Genomic DNA, 16,258 nt, shown 5'->3' on the forward strand with positions numbered 1-16,258 from the left:
GGGGGTTTTCAACCGAGCTCTTCGGATTCCCCTTTCATTAAAAACTTGTAGAGGTTAACGGTAATAGTCTAGGGAGCTGTTGGCTCGCGTGGCATGAAGGGTTTGCCATCACCCTCCTACGCATTGTAACCCGGTCACTTGAATTAATGGCTTTATAAGTCGCATGATGACTTAGGCCTAAGGTGGTGCCTTAAGGGTATTAGCCTAGCCTAGCTGACGTCTTACTGTAAATTAATATCATGATAGCAGTCGAAATCTTATAATTATCTCATCGCCATCTATAGATTCGTTGCTAAACCATTATTTATTATTTAGCAGACGACAAACTCTACAGTCCCGATAGCTAATTAATTATTTTAGCAATGAATCTGGAGAGGCCTAAGGTGGTGCCTTGGGTATTAGCCTAGCTGATTATTATTATTATTATTATTATTATCGACTACCTCGCGCTAATCGCCATGACAGATTCGGATCGGCTTATCGAACGATTTCCAAATTCAATTTGCGTGATGAAAGTACCACCAGGGCTATTCAACTTTTAGGAGGTTGGATTACGTATAAGAAACTCTTGTCCAATAGTAAGTCAAACTTCATTCCCTCCTGGAAGGTGATTTTATGTTGATTGGTCAACAGCGTCCTCTACCGCGTATAAATAGAAGCTCGCGAAAAATTAATAAAACCATAGTGGGGTCGATTAATTATGAACATAATTTATTAAAATTTATTTACTTAAATAACTTGAAATATTTTCAGTATATATTTATTTAAATTTTTGACAATCTTTATTCAATGTAATTAACCTAAATGACACTCGATAAAAGCGGGATTTGTTTGGGGAAAGCAAGCCTGATTTATGGGCGCCACCCGAAAGCTTCCGTAACGAAACCTCGTAAAGCTGAATAACCCTGTTATCCCTACAAGTTATTCCTTAAAAGCGCGTAAATAACATTTAATTTTGAGATCACTCAAATGGCATTTAAATCAGTTTTCTAGGCCTACTGACACTAAACAGCTGTGACGGGTTTCCAGTTTCGTTTCGCAATAGAGAGAGAGAGAGAGATTAAGCATTTGACAGAAACGTCAAGGCTCCCTCGTTGTTTCGCAGAGGTCTCATGACGTCAAACCAGTGTGAAGTTTCCGTTGAAACGTCTACCTTAACCTCTTTTCTAGAACTTGGCACAAAGTAAAATAATACTCGTGAAACGATTTTTGTAGTAAAAAAATTAACGTTGTTTCAAAGATTTCTTCTTTTAGAGATAAAACTTTGTAAAACGACATAAAATTGGAAACAAAGTACGCGACGAATCATTATTTTGCTTTGTTTTTGACGTTAAAAATATATAAAATGGGTTCATTTCGTGGAAACAGACTGGATTTCCGTTCGAAGATTTCAACTTAAAAATACACCGATAATCCATTTAAGAATGTATTTATTTATTCTAAAGAGAATGACTCGGGGGACATGGTCTAGCTTCAATCGCGGCAGTTTTAAGGAACCAATGAGAGAATGGGAAGGTTTGGTGACTTTTAAGGGAAGGAGCATCCATGTGTCGAATTGGGAGCAACGCTAAAATTAGTTTCAACATACATTTTTATTTTATTTTCAATTATAAATTTGTCTTTGACTCAACAGGAGAAGAACCGTTATTGGAAAAACACCCGTCAACACTAATTAGTATAGTCACATCTAATAAAGGAATTGTTTACCAAACATTTTTTATCTAACAAATAAAATTGAATTTAATTTTCCTGACTGAATCTTTGTTCAAGGGATGTAATGTAAATTGATATAGAATAGACAGGGTTGCCCTGGAAAACCTGGAATTCCTGGAAAAGTCAGGGAATTTAAATATGGGTATAAAAATCAGGGAAAAGTCAGGGATTTTCAAAAATTAGTCTAAAATCAGGGAAATGTCAGGGAATTTAATTTCGGTTGCGAATAGAAAACTTTTAATAAAATATAGGTTAAAAAAAACAAAATCTTGGCCCAAAATAAGTCAGGGAAAATCTCCGGAGATGGTCAGGGAAAACATGGAAAAGTCAGGGAATTTGATTGTGAAAAAACTGTGGCAACCCTGATAGAGGTTACTGAAATGCAGTAATACCAATTGGTCGAAACGACGTAGTAAATTAAAACTACATCTGGAAATATCAGGGAAATCGCTTTCTCATATATGAGCGAGTTATATCAAGAACGTACCAGTCGACCCGTTTACGGAAGAAAGAAGTGCTACCATAGAGTAACCCACTCGCATAGAGTGGAAGGCCCTATGGAAGCGCGTGAAACATTCAAACTCACGGGTCAACTTGTTTTCGAGCCGTGAATAAATATAGCCCGAAGAGCGATGGTGTTATTTTTACATTTTTAGAGTAAAAACTAATTTTTTTTATCCCGATATTGTACATTATCTTTAGGCCAACTTGTTTATTTCACGCCTCGAAAACAAGACGTTGCGTACGAAACGTGTTGAAAGGTTTCTATTTGAGTGGTTTACTCTATGGCCTGACTGAAACTCGCGATTGAAATTGAAACAGTATTTATTTTAAAATACGTTTCTTTACATTTTATAAATTATTTTTTAAATATGTAGAATTAAATCGTTAAATGTGGGGTGGCGGAGTTGTTAGCACTTTCGCCTCGCAGCTAGAGGATCCAGTTTCGATCCCAGCTTGTGGCACTGGGTGAAAACTTGGAACAACTCCTTCCGCGTTGAGTTTGCAAGTTCTCTTCCCACTGGTTTAAGAGGTTTTACCCAAAGTTCTTCAGTTTCCCCTTTCCGTAAAAGCTGGTTGAGATTAACGGTAATAGCAAAAGTAAATAGGGGGAGAAAGTCTGGCACTTGGGTCCAACCGCACGACGTCTTATTTGCGGGGTAAAATTTTTGGGCTTCGGCAATGACTTCCCCCTCGCCTCTTTACAAGGACACAAAGGTATCGGTTGTACTCCGCCACGATGAAAAATAGTTCTCTATAAAATACGTGAATATTAAACTTTTGCTTTCGATAATTTGGTTAATTTAGTTCCTAAATAAAGTAAATATATCATAGAAACTAAAATGCGACATTTTAAAAATAATAACGTGACTTTTGAAAAGAAATAAACCGTAACTAGAATAACACTCGTTTAAATCGTGGAGAGCGTGGCGCCATCTAAGAGCGGAGATCGGGACTAATTGGTAAATCTACGATGTTAAGGCCTAACAATTGGCAAGTTTAACTGAAATAATAGCTATAGCTACGAGCTTTTTTTGTTTATTTTACAATTGATATAGTAATTATTAATTAAAATCAACCGTTTTCGATGGAAATAATGGTCAGCATTTGACAGAGAGACTATTTGAAATCGCGAGGCGGTGACATGGTTGCCAGGGAATAAAATTCAAAATTTTCATCTTGAGCGCGGACCGGAATACCACAAATGCACTACTTCGCGCGTAATGCGCTATCCTTATTGGTTAGAAATATCACGTGATCACTAGCTCTTCAAAAAGGGTGTCCAGCATGGTGGAAGGTAAAATCTGAAGGCATTGATAGACTTTCTCCCCATATTTACTTTTGGTAATAGTGAGTGTAGGGAGCTGTTGGCTCGCGTGGCATGAAGGGCTTGCCACCACCCTCCTATGCATTGTCACCCGGCGACCTGTTTTAAGGTATTACAAGTCGCTAAATGACTTAAGCCTAAGGTGGTGCCTTGGGTATTAGCCTAGCTGATTATTATTATCATATTATTATCTTTTATCAATATAAGAGATAAGTGGGTCTATCTACCGATAAGGGGGCACCTGCGGGCGGGGGAAACGGGGGTGAAACGGGCCCCTATAGGGGCCCCCTTTTGCGGCAATATTCGGCGGGGTCAAAAGGTTAGCTGATTTACGAGGTCAATAGGTTATCTGCCCCTATGGACACGATGCAAACAGCCGTTAAATAGGTGTGAAACGGACCCCCTATAGGGGCCCCATTTTGCGTACATTTTCGGCGGGGTCAAAAGGTTAGGTCAATAGGTTAGATGATTTACGATAGGTTATCTGCCCCTATTCCGCAGGTGGTGTGGACTGACACGATGTTATGCAAACAGCCGGCCAGTCATAGTTAATAGCTGGAGGCACCCCATTTTAGGTCAAAAGGTTAGCTGATTTACGATGTTATAACCCATAAAACCCAAGGTGTTAACCCATTTTAGGTCAATAGGTTATCTGCCCCTATGGCGGTGACACGATGTTATGCAAACAGCCTACCCGTCATAGTGAATGTCGAGTTGGTTGGTTTTCGCCGACAAACACTTTCGGCCCCCTAAGCGTACCGTAAAATAGCGGGCGGTCATCGGTAAAAGTGTTTTGGAAAAAAAGAGCAGAGTGTATACAAATTATAAGGTTTTATTTATACATTCAAAGTTACAGTACATTAAGCGGATGAAAACGTTTAAAGATAAAACAATTTATTTTTAATATATTTATGGTTGGTAGATACCATATTAAACAAATTGTAAAAGTTAAATACACAAAACATATTTTGGTTGGCCACTGTTTCTTTAAAATCGTCAATAATTTTAAATGCTGTTACGTAATTGGACGCGTAGCGGACAACGGTATCATACCTTTCATGTTCATCCGATAGAAATAAATTGTTGGGTGCACATGGTTCTTTATACAATATTTCGTAAATTTTACGATAATTATCGGTTATAACGTAACCCATTAATTCAAAGAGTTTTTGGTTCACTTTAAGGAGTTGAATGTGCGAATTAATGAAATATTTGAGTCGGTCCAATTCTCGAGTTTCCGGCGCTTTGATTACGACCGACGCTTCGGATATCGTACTTTGCAAGGTTAATTCTTTTTGGTCAGACATGGCGGCGGTCACTAGCGCATCAGATAGCGGGAACGGTGATCGAAAGGGCAACCGTTGGGGATCATTTATTTGTTCCCAGTGGCCGTATAAATCATCCCAGGCGCGCGAAGACATTTCAAAGACCTGGTGTGTGATTTTATTGCATAGAGCTACAGATATATCGAGCTCAGACGTAAAACCCGTAGTAACGAAAAGCTCGGATGAAAGTGAATACCGAGGGTTAACTTTCCGCTGAGTCGGATCAAATTTAGACATTTTAGTGGGCCCAGGAACGTTATCTACACAGCTTCGTTTAGACATGATGCTCGAGAAACGGTTTGTAGTGTACTGCCGATGGATGACGGGGATGAATCCCTTATATAGCGATAATAATTTGATGACGTAATCAGGATGATGTAATGGGTTGACTCAATGACTCACGCGATTAGTCAAATTTTGCGGTGTTATGTGTATAGCGACGCCCATATTGGTAAACCAAAGAGATAGAAATTCCACAAGTCCCATTAAAAGTAAAATCAACGCGATTAGTAATGCGTTTTTAGGATTGTTCGCGATAAGCCGACTAACGGGAGAGGCGGGGATAGAACCTTCCATACCGGAAGTTATCGTTAAACTAAATTTATCAATAAACCAAAAAACGGATTTAAACTTTATATATTTTATAAAAACGCAAATGACATACAAAGTATTAAAATAAACAAAAAACTAAAATAAACAAATGACTAAAATATACAAAAAGAAATATTGACAAAAAACTAAAATATAGAAAGGAATTATTTACAAATGAAAAAATATACCAACAAATGAAAAAAATATATACAATAATTAAGAGGATCTATTCCACATAGTTTATGGGGCTCCATAAAATTCTACGAGCAACAACATTCATTTATAACCATTTTTCGACAAAACGTTTGTCCCCAAAAAATATCTAACACTTTGAAACGTCTTTTTTAAAAAGTGTTTGAGCATATAACTCTTTCACCATGACCATCCTTCGACGCTTAAAAACAGCTGTGAAAACAATCGCTTTTTATAAACATTTCGGTGCACACTATTTTAACAATACCCGATTTGACGCGTCATGTTAAATTCAGGAGTCAAACTTAATTTGCATCGTAAAAAAGGTTAGGGTTGACACAAAAAAAGAGCCCCTAAACAATTTTCCCTTCAAAGAAAAAGACCGTAGGGGCCTACATTGTTCAATTAAGACTCGAGCGGCGTGGCCCCCAAAGGATTCCACCCTAAGGGTTTGGTGTCTAATAAAACAGCGGCTCGTAAAAAAATTGGCCGCTCGGAGAACAAGAAGGACACAGTCAAAAAGTTTTTTTCGTATATTCATCCAGCTTTGTCAAAATAGTCAAAAGAGTTTTCTGCGGCTCTTTTGAAAAACAACCTTTGTCAGCGATAAAAGGATGAACCGCCACCATATTTATGGGGCTATCATTAAAGTAGTCATTGATCCACCCTTAAATTTAATAGGCTTAAAAAACATTGGGGTCCATCTTTTAGAAAACAATCGAGTTTTATATAATAGAGTTTCGACTTAACGACGTGATATTATTTTTATACAGCCTCAAAAGATACGTATAAATAGAGCCCTATCGGCCAAAGAAACTTCACTAATCAGCGGAATTCTCAAGTTGGAAGTCGTTTTCTTATCGCCTAGAAAAAATGGATAGCGAAAGCTTATGTTGGTTTCTAGACGATTTGGAGGTAAATAGACCCTGGTCCGTACCGCAACTACTGCAATTTTATTACGGAATATGTTTATTTTTAAATTTAGACCCGGGGTTTGCACCAAATAAGTTACCCGCAATCTTTAGCCGTCTGAGTTTTAAATTAATTTTGACGGTTATTGAAATTTTTGAAACTGTTCAAGCTATCCCCCACGTTCCAGAAGCGTGCCAAACGGTAGCCGAACTCCGATTATTTAATCAAGCATTACCGCCTCGGTTAGGCGAAATTATTGAAGCGAGATATAATAAGCGGGAAAAAGAATTACTCGAACTCGAGTGGGATGCTATGTTGGGTGCCGAATATGACGAACCTGTGTTGGACTACCTGAAGAGTAAGTTTTTTTTCTCGTACCGAAAAATATCTAAGAAATTAAAATATATATTTATTTTTTATAGACGCCCCTGAAATTGTCACGGTCGATGATGCTGAACCGCGTGAATCCGCCGAAATGGTGGACGACTATTTCAACGACCTACTTAACCAAAGCGGTTACGGGGAGGCGGAGGGAGATTTCCCAATTGTGGGGTATATTGAATTTGAGGACCCGAATTGCGTAATTTTGGGTCAGAATGAAAAACAGTTCCCGAACTTCAATATGACGGGAATTGAATTGGAAGCTGAAATATCTAATAATATAGCGGAAGGGCTTGCCAGGGTCACTGAACGGGTATTACGCGATGTAAACCCCGCTGACATGGTACAACTAGTAATCCGTAGTTCGGCGCTGGGTGCGGCGCATCCCGATATAACCATTTCATTTAGGAGACGTGACCAAATTGATATCGAGGCCCTTCTCGACGAGGTATCCGAATCTATATATTCAGATGAGGAAGAAGCGTTTTTCCTGGCACCCGTTAATTTAACTTTTTCCATTGTCCGTCTCCCCCAAGGCGGTGGCTGTACGAAACGGAAACGACTAGAGACCTTTGCCATGTTTTCTAGGAATAGACAATCAATTGTCCGTATTGCGAACAGCGACTCAATCTGTCTCGCTAGAGCTCTTTGCGTCGGTGTGGCACTGTGTAAATATCAGAATGAACCCGAAAACAAAAGACTAAAAACGGTCTATGAAACTTTGTCGCATACCAAAGAAAACAATGTGGCCCAGCGAGCCGAGGCGCTCCTCCTATGCTCCAAATCGGGTGTCCGACCTAATAAAGAATGCGCGTCGCCCGAGTCGATTAGAAAATTTAGAACGTATCTCAAAGAATACGATATTTTAATCTATCAAATTAAAAACAGCTGGCCGACCTTGGTGTACGATTCTAGAGTACGGGGAGGTATGGACAGAAAACGTATTGTACTTTTAAACGAGGGGGCGCATTTCAATCTAGTTAAAAATCTGGCACCCTTATTCGGGAAAGCAAAATTTTGTTCAAAGTGTCTCGAGGGGTACAGACAAGATAGCACCCACGCGTGTTCAGACTATTGTTTCGCGTGTTGCAGGGCCATAAAATGTACCGGAGATATAATAAAATGTCCCGACTGTTTACGTAAGTTTACGGGTGTCGATTGCTACGCTCATCATAAAATAAAATTAACCGGCGATAAATTATCATTATGTCAAAATTTATTTCATTGCACGGAATGTTCGATTCTAATCGATTTGAACATTCCGTGCAATGAAATAAATTTTGACATAATGATAATTTATCGCCGGTTAATTTTATTTTATGATGAGCGTAGCAATCGACACCCGTAAACTTACGTAAACAGTCGGGACATTTTATTATATCTCCGGTACATTTTATGGCCCTGCAACACGCGAAACAATAGTCTGAACACGCGTGGGTGCTATCTTGTCTGTACCCCTCGAGACACTTTGAACAAAATTTTGCTTTCCCGAATAAGGGTGCCAGATTTTTAACTAGATTGAAATGCGCCCCCTCGTTTAAAAGTACAATACGTTTTCTGTCCATACCTCCCCGTACTCTAGAATCGTACACCAAGGTCGGCCAGCTGTTTTTAATTTGATAGATTAAAATATCGTATTCTTTGAGATACGTTCTAAATTTTCTAATCGACTCGGGCGACGCGCATTCTTTATTAGGTCGGACACCCGATTTGGAGCATAGGAGGAGCGCCTCGGCTCGCTGGGCCACATTGTTTTCTTTGGTATGCGACAAAGTTTCATAGACCGTTTTTAGTCTTTTGTTTTCGGGTTCATTCTGATATTTACACAGTGCCACACCGACGCAAAGAGCTCTAGCGAGACAGATTGAGTCGCTGTTCGCAATACGGACAATTGATTGTCTATTCCTAGAAAACATGGCAAAGGTCTCTAGTCGTTTCCGTTTCGTACAGCCACCGCCTTGGGGGAGACGGACAATGGAAAAAGTTAAATTAACGGGTGCCAGGAAAAACGCTTCTTCCTCATCTGAATATATAGATTCGGATACCTCGTCGAGAAGGGCCTCGATATCAATTTGGTCACGTCTCCTAAATGAAATGGTTATATCGGGATGCGCCGCACCCAGCGCCGAACTACGGATTACTAGTTGTACCATGTCAGCGGGGTTTACATCGCGTAATACCCGTTCAGTGACCCTGGCAAGCCCTTCCGCTATATTATTAGATATTTCAGCTTCCAATTCAATTCCCGTCATATTGAAGTTCGGGAACTGTTTTTCATTCTGACCCAAAATTACGCAATTCGGGTCCTCAAATTCAATATACCCCACAATTGGGAAATCTCCCTCCGCCTCCCCGTAACCGCTTTGGTTAAGTAGGTCGTTGAAATAGTCGTCCACCATTTCGGCGGATTCACGCGGTTCAGCATCATCGACCGTGACAATTTCAGGGGCGTCTATAAAAAATAAATATATATTTTAATTTCTTAGATATTTTTCGGTACGAGAAAAAAAACTTACTCTTCAGGTAGTCCAACACAGGTTCGTCATATTCGGCACCCAACATAGCATCCCACTCGAGTTCGAGTAATTCTTTTTCCCGCTTATTATATCTCGCTTCAATAATTTCGCCTAACCGAGGCGGTAATGCTTGATTAAATAATCGGAGTTCGGCTACCGTTTGGCACGCTTCTGGAACGTGGGGGATAGCTTGAACAGTTTCAAAAATTTCAATAACCGTCAAAATTAATTTAAAACTCAGACGGCTAAAGATTGCGGGTAACTTATTTGGTGCAAACCCCGGGTCTAAATTTAAAAATAAACATATTCCGTAATAAAATTGCAGTAGTTGCGGTACGGACCAGGGTCTATTTACCTCCAAATCGTCTAGAAACCAACATAAGCTTTCGCTATCCATTTTTTCTAGGCGATAAGAAAACGACTTCCAACTTGAGAATTCCGCTGATTAGTGAAGTTTCTTTGGCCGATAGGGCTCTATTTATACGTATCTTTTGAGGCTGTATAAAAATAATATCACGTCGTTAAGTCGAAACTCTATTATATAAAACTCGATTGTTTTCTAAAAGATGGACCCCAATGTTTTTTAAGCCTATTAAATTTAAGGGTGGATCAATGACTACTTTAATGATAGCCCCATAAATATGGTGGCGGTTCATCCTTTTATCGCTGACAAAGGTTGTTTTTCAAAAGAGCCGCAGAAAACTCTTTTGACTATTTTGACAAAGCTGGATGAATATACGAAAAAAACTTTTTGACTGTGTCCTTCTTGTTCTCCGAGCGGCCAATTTTTTTACGAGCCGCTGTTTTATTAGACACCAAACCCTTAGGGTGGAATCCTTTGGGGGCCACGCCGCTCGAGTCTTAATTGAACAATGTAGGCCCCTACGGTCTTTTTCTTTGAAGGGAAAATTGTTTAGGGGCTCTTTTTTTGTGTCAACCCTAACCTTTTTTACGATGCAAATTAAGTTTGACTCCTGAATTTAACATGACGCGTCAAATCGGGTATTGTTAAAATAGTGTGCACCGAAATGTTTATAAAAAGCGATTGTTTTCACAGCTGTTTTTAAGCGTCGAAGGATGGTCATGGTGAAAGAGTTATATGCTCAAACACTTTTTAAAAAAGACGTTTCAAAGTGTTAGATATTTTTTGGGGACAAACGTTTTGTCGAAAAATGGTTATAAATGAATGTTGTTGCTCGTAGAATTTTATGGAGCCCCATAAACTATGTGGAATAGATCCTCTTAATTATTGTATATATTTTTTTCATTTGTTGGTATATTTTTTCATTTGTAAATAATTCCTTTCTATATTTTAGTTTTTTGTCAATATTTCTTTTTGTATATTTTAGTCATTTGTTTATTTTAGTTTTTTGTTTATTTTAATACTTTGTATGTCATTTGCGTTTTTATAAAATATATAAAGTTTAAATCCGTTTTTTGGTTTATTGATAAATTTAGTTTAACGATAACTTCCGGTATGGAAGGTTCTATCCCCGCCTCTCCCGTTAGTCGGCTTATCGCGAACAATCCTAAAAACGCATTACTAATCGCGTTGATTTTACTTTTAATGGGACTTGTGGAATTTCTATCTCTTTGGTTTACCAATATGGGCGTCGCTATACACATAACACCGCAAAATTTGACTAATCGCGTGAGTCATTGAGTCAACCCATTACATCATCCTGATTACGTCATCAAATTATTATCGCTATATAAGGGATTCATCCCCGTCATCCATCGGCAGTACACTACAAACCGTTTCTCGAGCATCATGTCTAAACGAAGCTGTGTAGATAACGTTCCTGGGCCCACTAAAATGTCTAAATTTGATCCGACTCAGCGGAAAGTTAACCCTCGGTATTCACTTTCATCCGAGCTTTTCGTTACTACGGGTTTTACGTCTGAGCTCGATATATCTGTAGCTCTATGCAATAAAATCACACACCAGGTCTTTGAAATGTCTTCGCGCGCCTGGGATGATTTATACGGCCACTGGGAACAAATAAATGATCCCCAACGGTTGCCCTTTCGATCACCGTTCCCGCTATCTGATGCGCTAGTGACCGCCGCCATGTCTGACCAAAAAGAATTAACCTTGCAAAGTACGATATCCGAAGCGTCGGTCGTAATCAAAGCGCCGGAAACTCGAGAATTGGACCGACTCAAATATTTCATTAATTCGCACATTCAACTCCTTAAAGTGAACCAAAAACTCTTTGAATTAATGGGTTACGTTATAACCGATAATTATCGTAAAATTTACGAAATATTGTATAAAGAACCATGTGCACCCAACAATTTATTTCTATCGGATGAACATGAAAGGTATGATACCGTTGTCCGCTACGCGTCCAATTACGTAACAGCATTTAAAATTATTGACGATTTTAAAGAAACAGTGGCCAACCAAAATATGTTTTGTGTATTTAACTTTTACAATTTGTTTAATATGGTATCTACCAACCATAAATATATTAAAAATAAATTGTTTTATCTTTAAACGTTTTCATCCGCTTAATGTACTGTAACTTTGAATGTATAAATAAAACCTTATAATTTGTATACACTCTGCTCTTTTTTTCCAAAACACTTTTACCGATGACCGCCCGCTATTTTACGGTACGCTTAGGGGGCCGAAAGTGTTTGTCGGCGAAAACCAACCAACTCGACATTCACTATGACGGGTAGGCTGTTTGCATAACATCGTGTCACCGCCATAGGGGCAGATAACCTATTGACCTAAAATGGGTTAACACCTTGGGTTTTATGGGTTATAACATCGTAAATCAGCTAACCTTTTGACCTAAAATGGGGTGCCTCCAGCTATTAACTATGACTGGCCGGCTGTTTGCATAACATCGTGTCAGTCCACACCACCTGCGGAATAGGGGCAGATAACCTATCGTAAATCATCTAACCTATTGACCTAACCTATTGACCTGCCGAAAATGTACGCAAAATGGGGCCCCTATAGGGGGTCCATTTCACACCTATTTAACGGCTGTTTGCATCGTGTCCATAGGGGCAGATAACCTATTGACCTAACATCGTAAATCAGCTAACCTTTTGACCTAAAATGGGGTGCCTCCAGCTATTAACTATGACTGGCCGGCTGTTTGCATAACATCGTGTCAGTCCACACCACCTGCGGAATAGGGGCAGATAACCTATCGTAAATCATCTAACCTATTGACCTAACCTTTTGACCCCGCCGAAAATGTACGCAAAATGGGGCCCCTATAGGGGGTCCGTTTCACACCTATTTAACGGCTGTTTGCATCGTGTCCATAGGGGCAGATAACCTATTGACCTCGTAAATCAGCTAACCTTTTGACCCCGCCGAATATTGCCGCAAAAGGGGGCCCCTATAGGGGCCCGTTTCACCCCCGTTTCCCCCGCCCGCAGGTGCCCCCTTATCGGTAGATAGACCCACTTATCTCTAATATATCCACGGACAACTGTGATCTCGCGCTATAGCGGCCAACCCATTCGCTGAAGTTTCTATGTTAACCTACGAGCAAAGGATATCTGTATGGTTTGAGCGCACCTAGCGGAATATTATTTTTAGAATAGTTTTTGCATTGAAGCCAATATAAAAAACTGTATGAATGCAGCGCCAAGCTCTTTATAGCCTTGCTCACGGAATTTCGCCGAATGGGTTGGCCGCTATAGCGCGAGATCAAAGTTGGCCGTGATATATAAAAGCAAAACTTTATTACATATTCAATAGACGGTAAAATAAATGGGGGTGGAATTTTAAACCGTCATTGCCACTTAAAAACTGGACACTAGCCAGGGAGGGAACACCGGATTGGTTGGTATTGGAGAATGCGCAGAGACCAATTTTTAACTGTCGCCGAGTAACAAATATCTAAATCATGATTCTTCGTAGAGCACGTGGCGCCATCTAAGTAAACTGACCATTATATTTCGGGAATAAAAGCTAGACCAAATGGTTGTTTAACTGTAAATTTACCTATAACTTGAATTCTTTAAATAAAAATACAAATTATTAACTGAGATCAATCGTAATAGACGAGAAAAACGATTGAAATGACTTCAGTGACAATTAAAGTCGCGAAGTGGGGAGGCTGGCAGCCATGCTGTCACGAAACGTTTCCCCTTTTTTCCTACCCCCAAATTCAAAAACCCTTCAGAGGCTGGGAAGCCGTTGGAATTTATTTTACCGTCAATTATGAAAGTGGATGGTTTTCCCCTTTGACAAAAGTAACACGGGTATTCGTAGCTTGTGTTCGTTGCCATGGTAACGCGTATAGGTCGGCCATGACATTAAGACGCCAATGGTGGTCACGTGATTATTTCGCAATATCGTGTGGCGTTTAACCTCGTGACCTGTGACGTGAAACTAATGTCTATCTATGACGTATGCTTACGACGCTACGAGCAAGCACCCAATTGTGGATCACGCAAGCGGGGCTGGAAACAAGAATCGTACGTTCTAGTAACTTAAATAAGTTCTTTGTTATATTTACTTGGTTTTAGGACAAAAATCCGAGGGGCAGATCATTATCATGATTATTAGGTCACCCTCAAATTAAATTAGATTAAATCATGATTGAAAGTCAATGAAAGGATTAAATCTCGATTAAAATGATTATAATGATTATATCAAGATTAAATGGTGATTAAAGTGATTAAATCGTGATTAAAAATGATTAAATCGTGATTAAAATTATGGTATATATACTCGATATAGTATTATAGAGTTATTTTATTAAGTTCATTGATATTATTTTGTCGGTACAAAATTTGTCATTAATTGTATATTTACTCGATACTTACCTGAAAAACTATTATTAAACCCTTAGAAAAACACTACTCGTCTTGATATTAATTAGACTACTAATTATTTAAAATATGAATTCGTGATGAAATTGATTAAATTGTGATTATATTGATTAAATTGTGATTATATTGATTAAATTGTGATTATATTGATTAAATCGTGATTAAAATGATTTAATCGTGATTAAATTTATTATCATTTAAGCATGCTTATTAGGCTACTCTAAAGCTTAGCTCCTCGCAGAAAACGACACCCCCATAATAATATAGCTTTGCTTCCCATAAGGCGGCGTTGCTGGGTGTCCGACCGACGGCCTTGTTCCAGTTTTAATTGATCGAAGTGGCGAAGGTTGAAAGAACGCCACAATCGGTCAATTTTAATTGATCTCTCTTTGAGTTAATCCCCTTCGCGCGAAGGACGCGAAACGAAATTCAATCGCAATTCATTAACGGCCGGATGATAATGGAAAAAGAAACTTGACATTCCGCAGCACGCCCTTCGATAGGCTTCCGATCCATCGATTTCACTCCTTAAATTATTATCAAAGGTCAAGTCGAATTGACCTTTTCGCCAACGTTTTGCTACAGAAAGGGAAAACAAAGTATAATAATCCTAATCGTATAATTCTAGGAAAGGATTTTTCTATATAGACGACACGCCGCGGTTCTAAGCTAGAGTAAAGCCCTTTCTAAAATGGAGCCTGTAAGGGATCAGTTGACGGCGGAGTCAAGGGCGATGAAGGGGGTAAAGCCCGCGTTGAATTTTGGGCGACGCGTATCTCCGTTCGAAGGTGTTTTGTCTCGTCTAAATCTTTTTAATCCGGACCATCATTCACGCTCGACTCCGGAGACGCGTTAAGAGCCGACGCGAGATCCCTTTTTCGGAGGTCAGCCTCTCCCCCCCCATCTGGTCCACTCCTCTCCCCCCCATCTGGTCCACTCCTCTCCCCCCCATCTGGTCCACTCCTCTCCCCCGCCCCTGGTCCCCGGGCGAGACGACCCTCAAACCAAATTAGGCATTAACCGAATAATCGTGGCGACCAGAGAGATCTACAGTCCCGGGGAGCCCGGCAAAGAAGAGAGAATGGAATTTGGTCCGCTTGACCAAAGGAGAGACTGACCGATATTGTAGTTCGAGAGTCGCGTTCGATAGTGGCCGACCAAGAAGGGACTTATAGAGGAGCCAATTCCAAGGCAGGCCTTCGTCAGGGAAGAAACGGAGAAAGTGGATTCCTTCTTAGACCTCCGGGATTCGCCGCCGTTTTAAACCCTAACTGCAATATTTCACCTCGGAATGTCTGGTTGAGGTAGCTGTGGTGGCGAGTACTAGGGAGTTGGTTCGCGTCGAGATTAGCCAGCTTGTGTCTCTATAGGAATCAATCCCGCGAGAGCTTTCTTCGTCGTAGTACTTAGGCTACCCTCTGACGTCAATTTGGAAGATATCTTGACTTTCTTTTGCGCTTTTGTAAATCCAATCCTTTCAAAGGTTAAAAGCTCCGAAATGTTGCCCGACCACGAAATCTTAGTTTCTTAGTGGTATACACTCTTTTACGAAGTCGGCCATTTCATTACGGGCCTAATTTAAAATAGTACGGGCGAGGGCGCCTGCACGTGCTCATCAGCTCGAGACGTCGCGTGCACTTGACCGCGTGAAGCGGCCTCGCACGCACTATTTGAAATCAGACCTGCAGCTCTCACAAATAAAGATATAAAAGAGTGTAGTGTTCGGCAGTCGATTAATTTTTATCCATGAATAAAATAAGCTCGGCTATATTTAAATAATATTTATTTAAATAACCAATAGTTGAATAAAAATTGTAAAATGTTTAAATAATCGAAAGTGAATAAGCCTATTATTTAAATAAAACAAACAATTATTTAAATAAATACCACTTTTATTCAAATTAATGCTTGGTTGCGTAAAAAACATAATTAAATAAGTTAAAATGATATTCGTTTTACCAACGTTTTTTTTAAATAAATCGGAAAATTTG

General features: G+C 39.5%; 2 protein-coding genes across 5 annotated transcripts in view; one reads left to right on the top strand and one right to left on the bottom strand.

The window, feature by feature from the left end:
* LOC149934829 (putative protein kinase C delta type homolog) overlaps positions 1–16,258 on the top strand; it is a 138,053-nt gene that overhangs the window by 29,493 nt on the left and 92,302 nt on the right. The window lies entirely within an intron of this gene.
* On the bottom strand, positions 7,654–10,003 carry LOC149934830 (uncharacterized). The gene is made up of 3 exons (XM_090180692.1): positions 9,459–10,003; positions 8,201–9,394; positions 7,654–7,739 (listed from the first exon to the last, which is right to left on the bottom strand). Exons 1-3 carry the CDS (start codon positions 9,853–9,855, stop codon positions 7,654–7,656), a joined length of 1,677 nt encoding a protein of 558 aa, XP_090036818.1. The 5' UTR covers positions 9,856–10,003.

Source organism: Leiobunum rupestre, chromosome 7 (genome assembly GCF_980474605.1).
Source record: "Leiobunum rupestre chromosome 7, qqLeiRupe1.1.hap1, whole genome shotgun sequence".
Taxonomy (NCBI): Eukaryota; Metazoa; Arthropoda; class Arachnida; order Opiliones; family Sclerosomatidae; genus Leiobunum; species Leiobunum rupestre.

Excerpts from the sequence above, each read along its gene's own strand:
- LOC149934830 (XM_090180692.1), bottom strand. The coding sequence starts at position 9,855 with ATGGATAGCGAAAGCTTATGTTGGTTTCTAGACGATTTGGAGGTAAAT. Across the intron at positions 9,395-9,458 it reads TGTGTTGGACTACCTGAAGA|ACGCCCCTGAAATTGTCACG; the intron begins GTAAGTTTTTTT and ends TATTTTTTATAG. Across the intron at positions 7,740-8,200 it reads TTTATTTCATTGCACGGAAT|GTCGGACACCCGATTTGGAG; the intron begins GTTCAAATCGAT and ends ATTCTTTATTAG.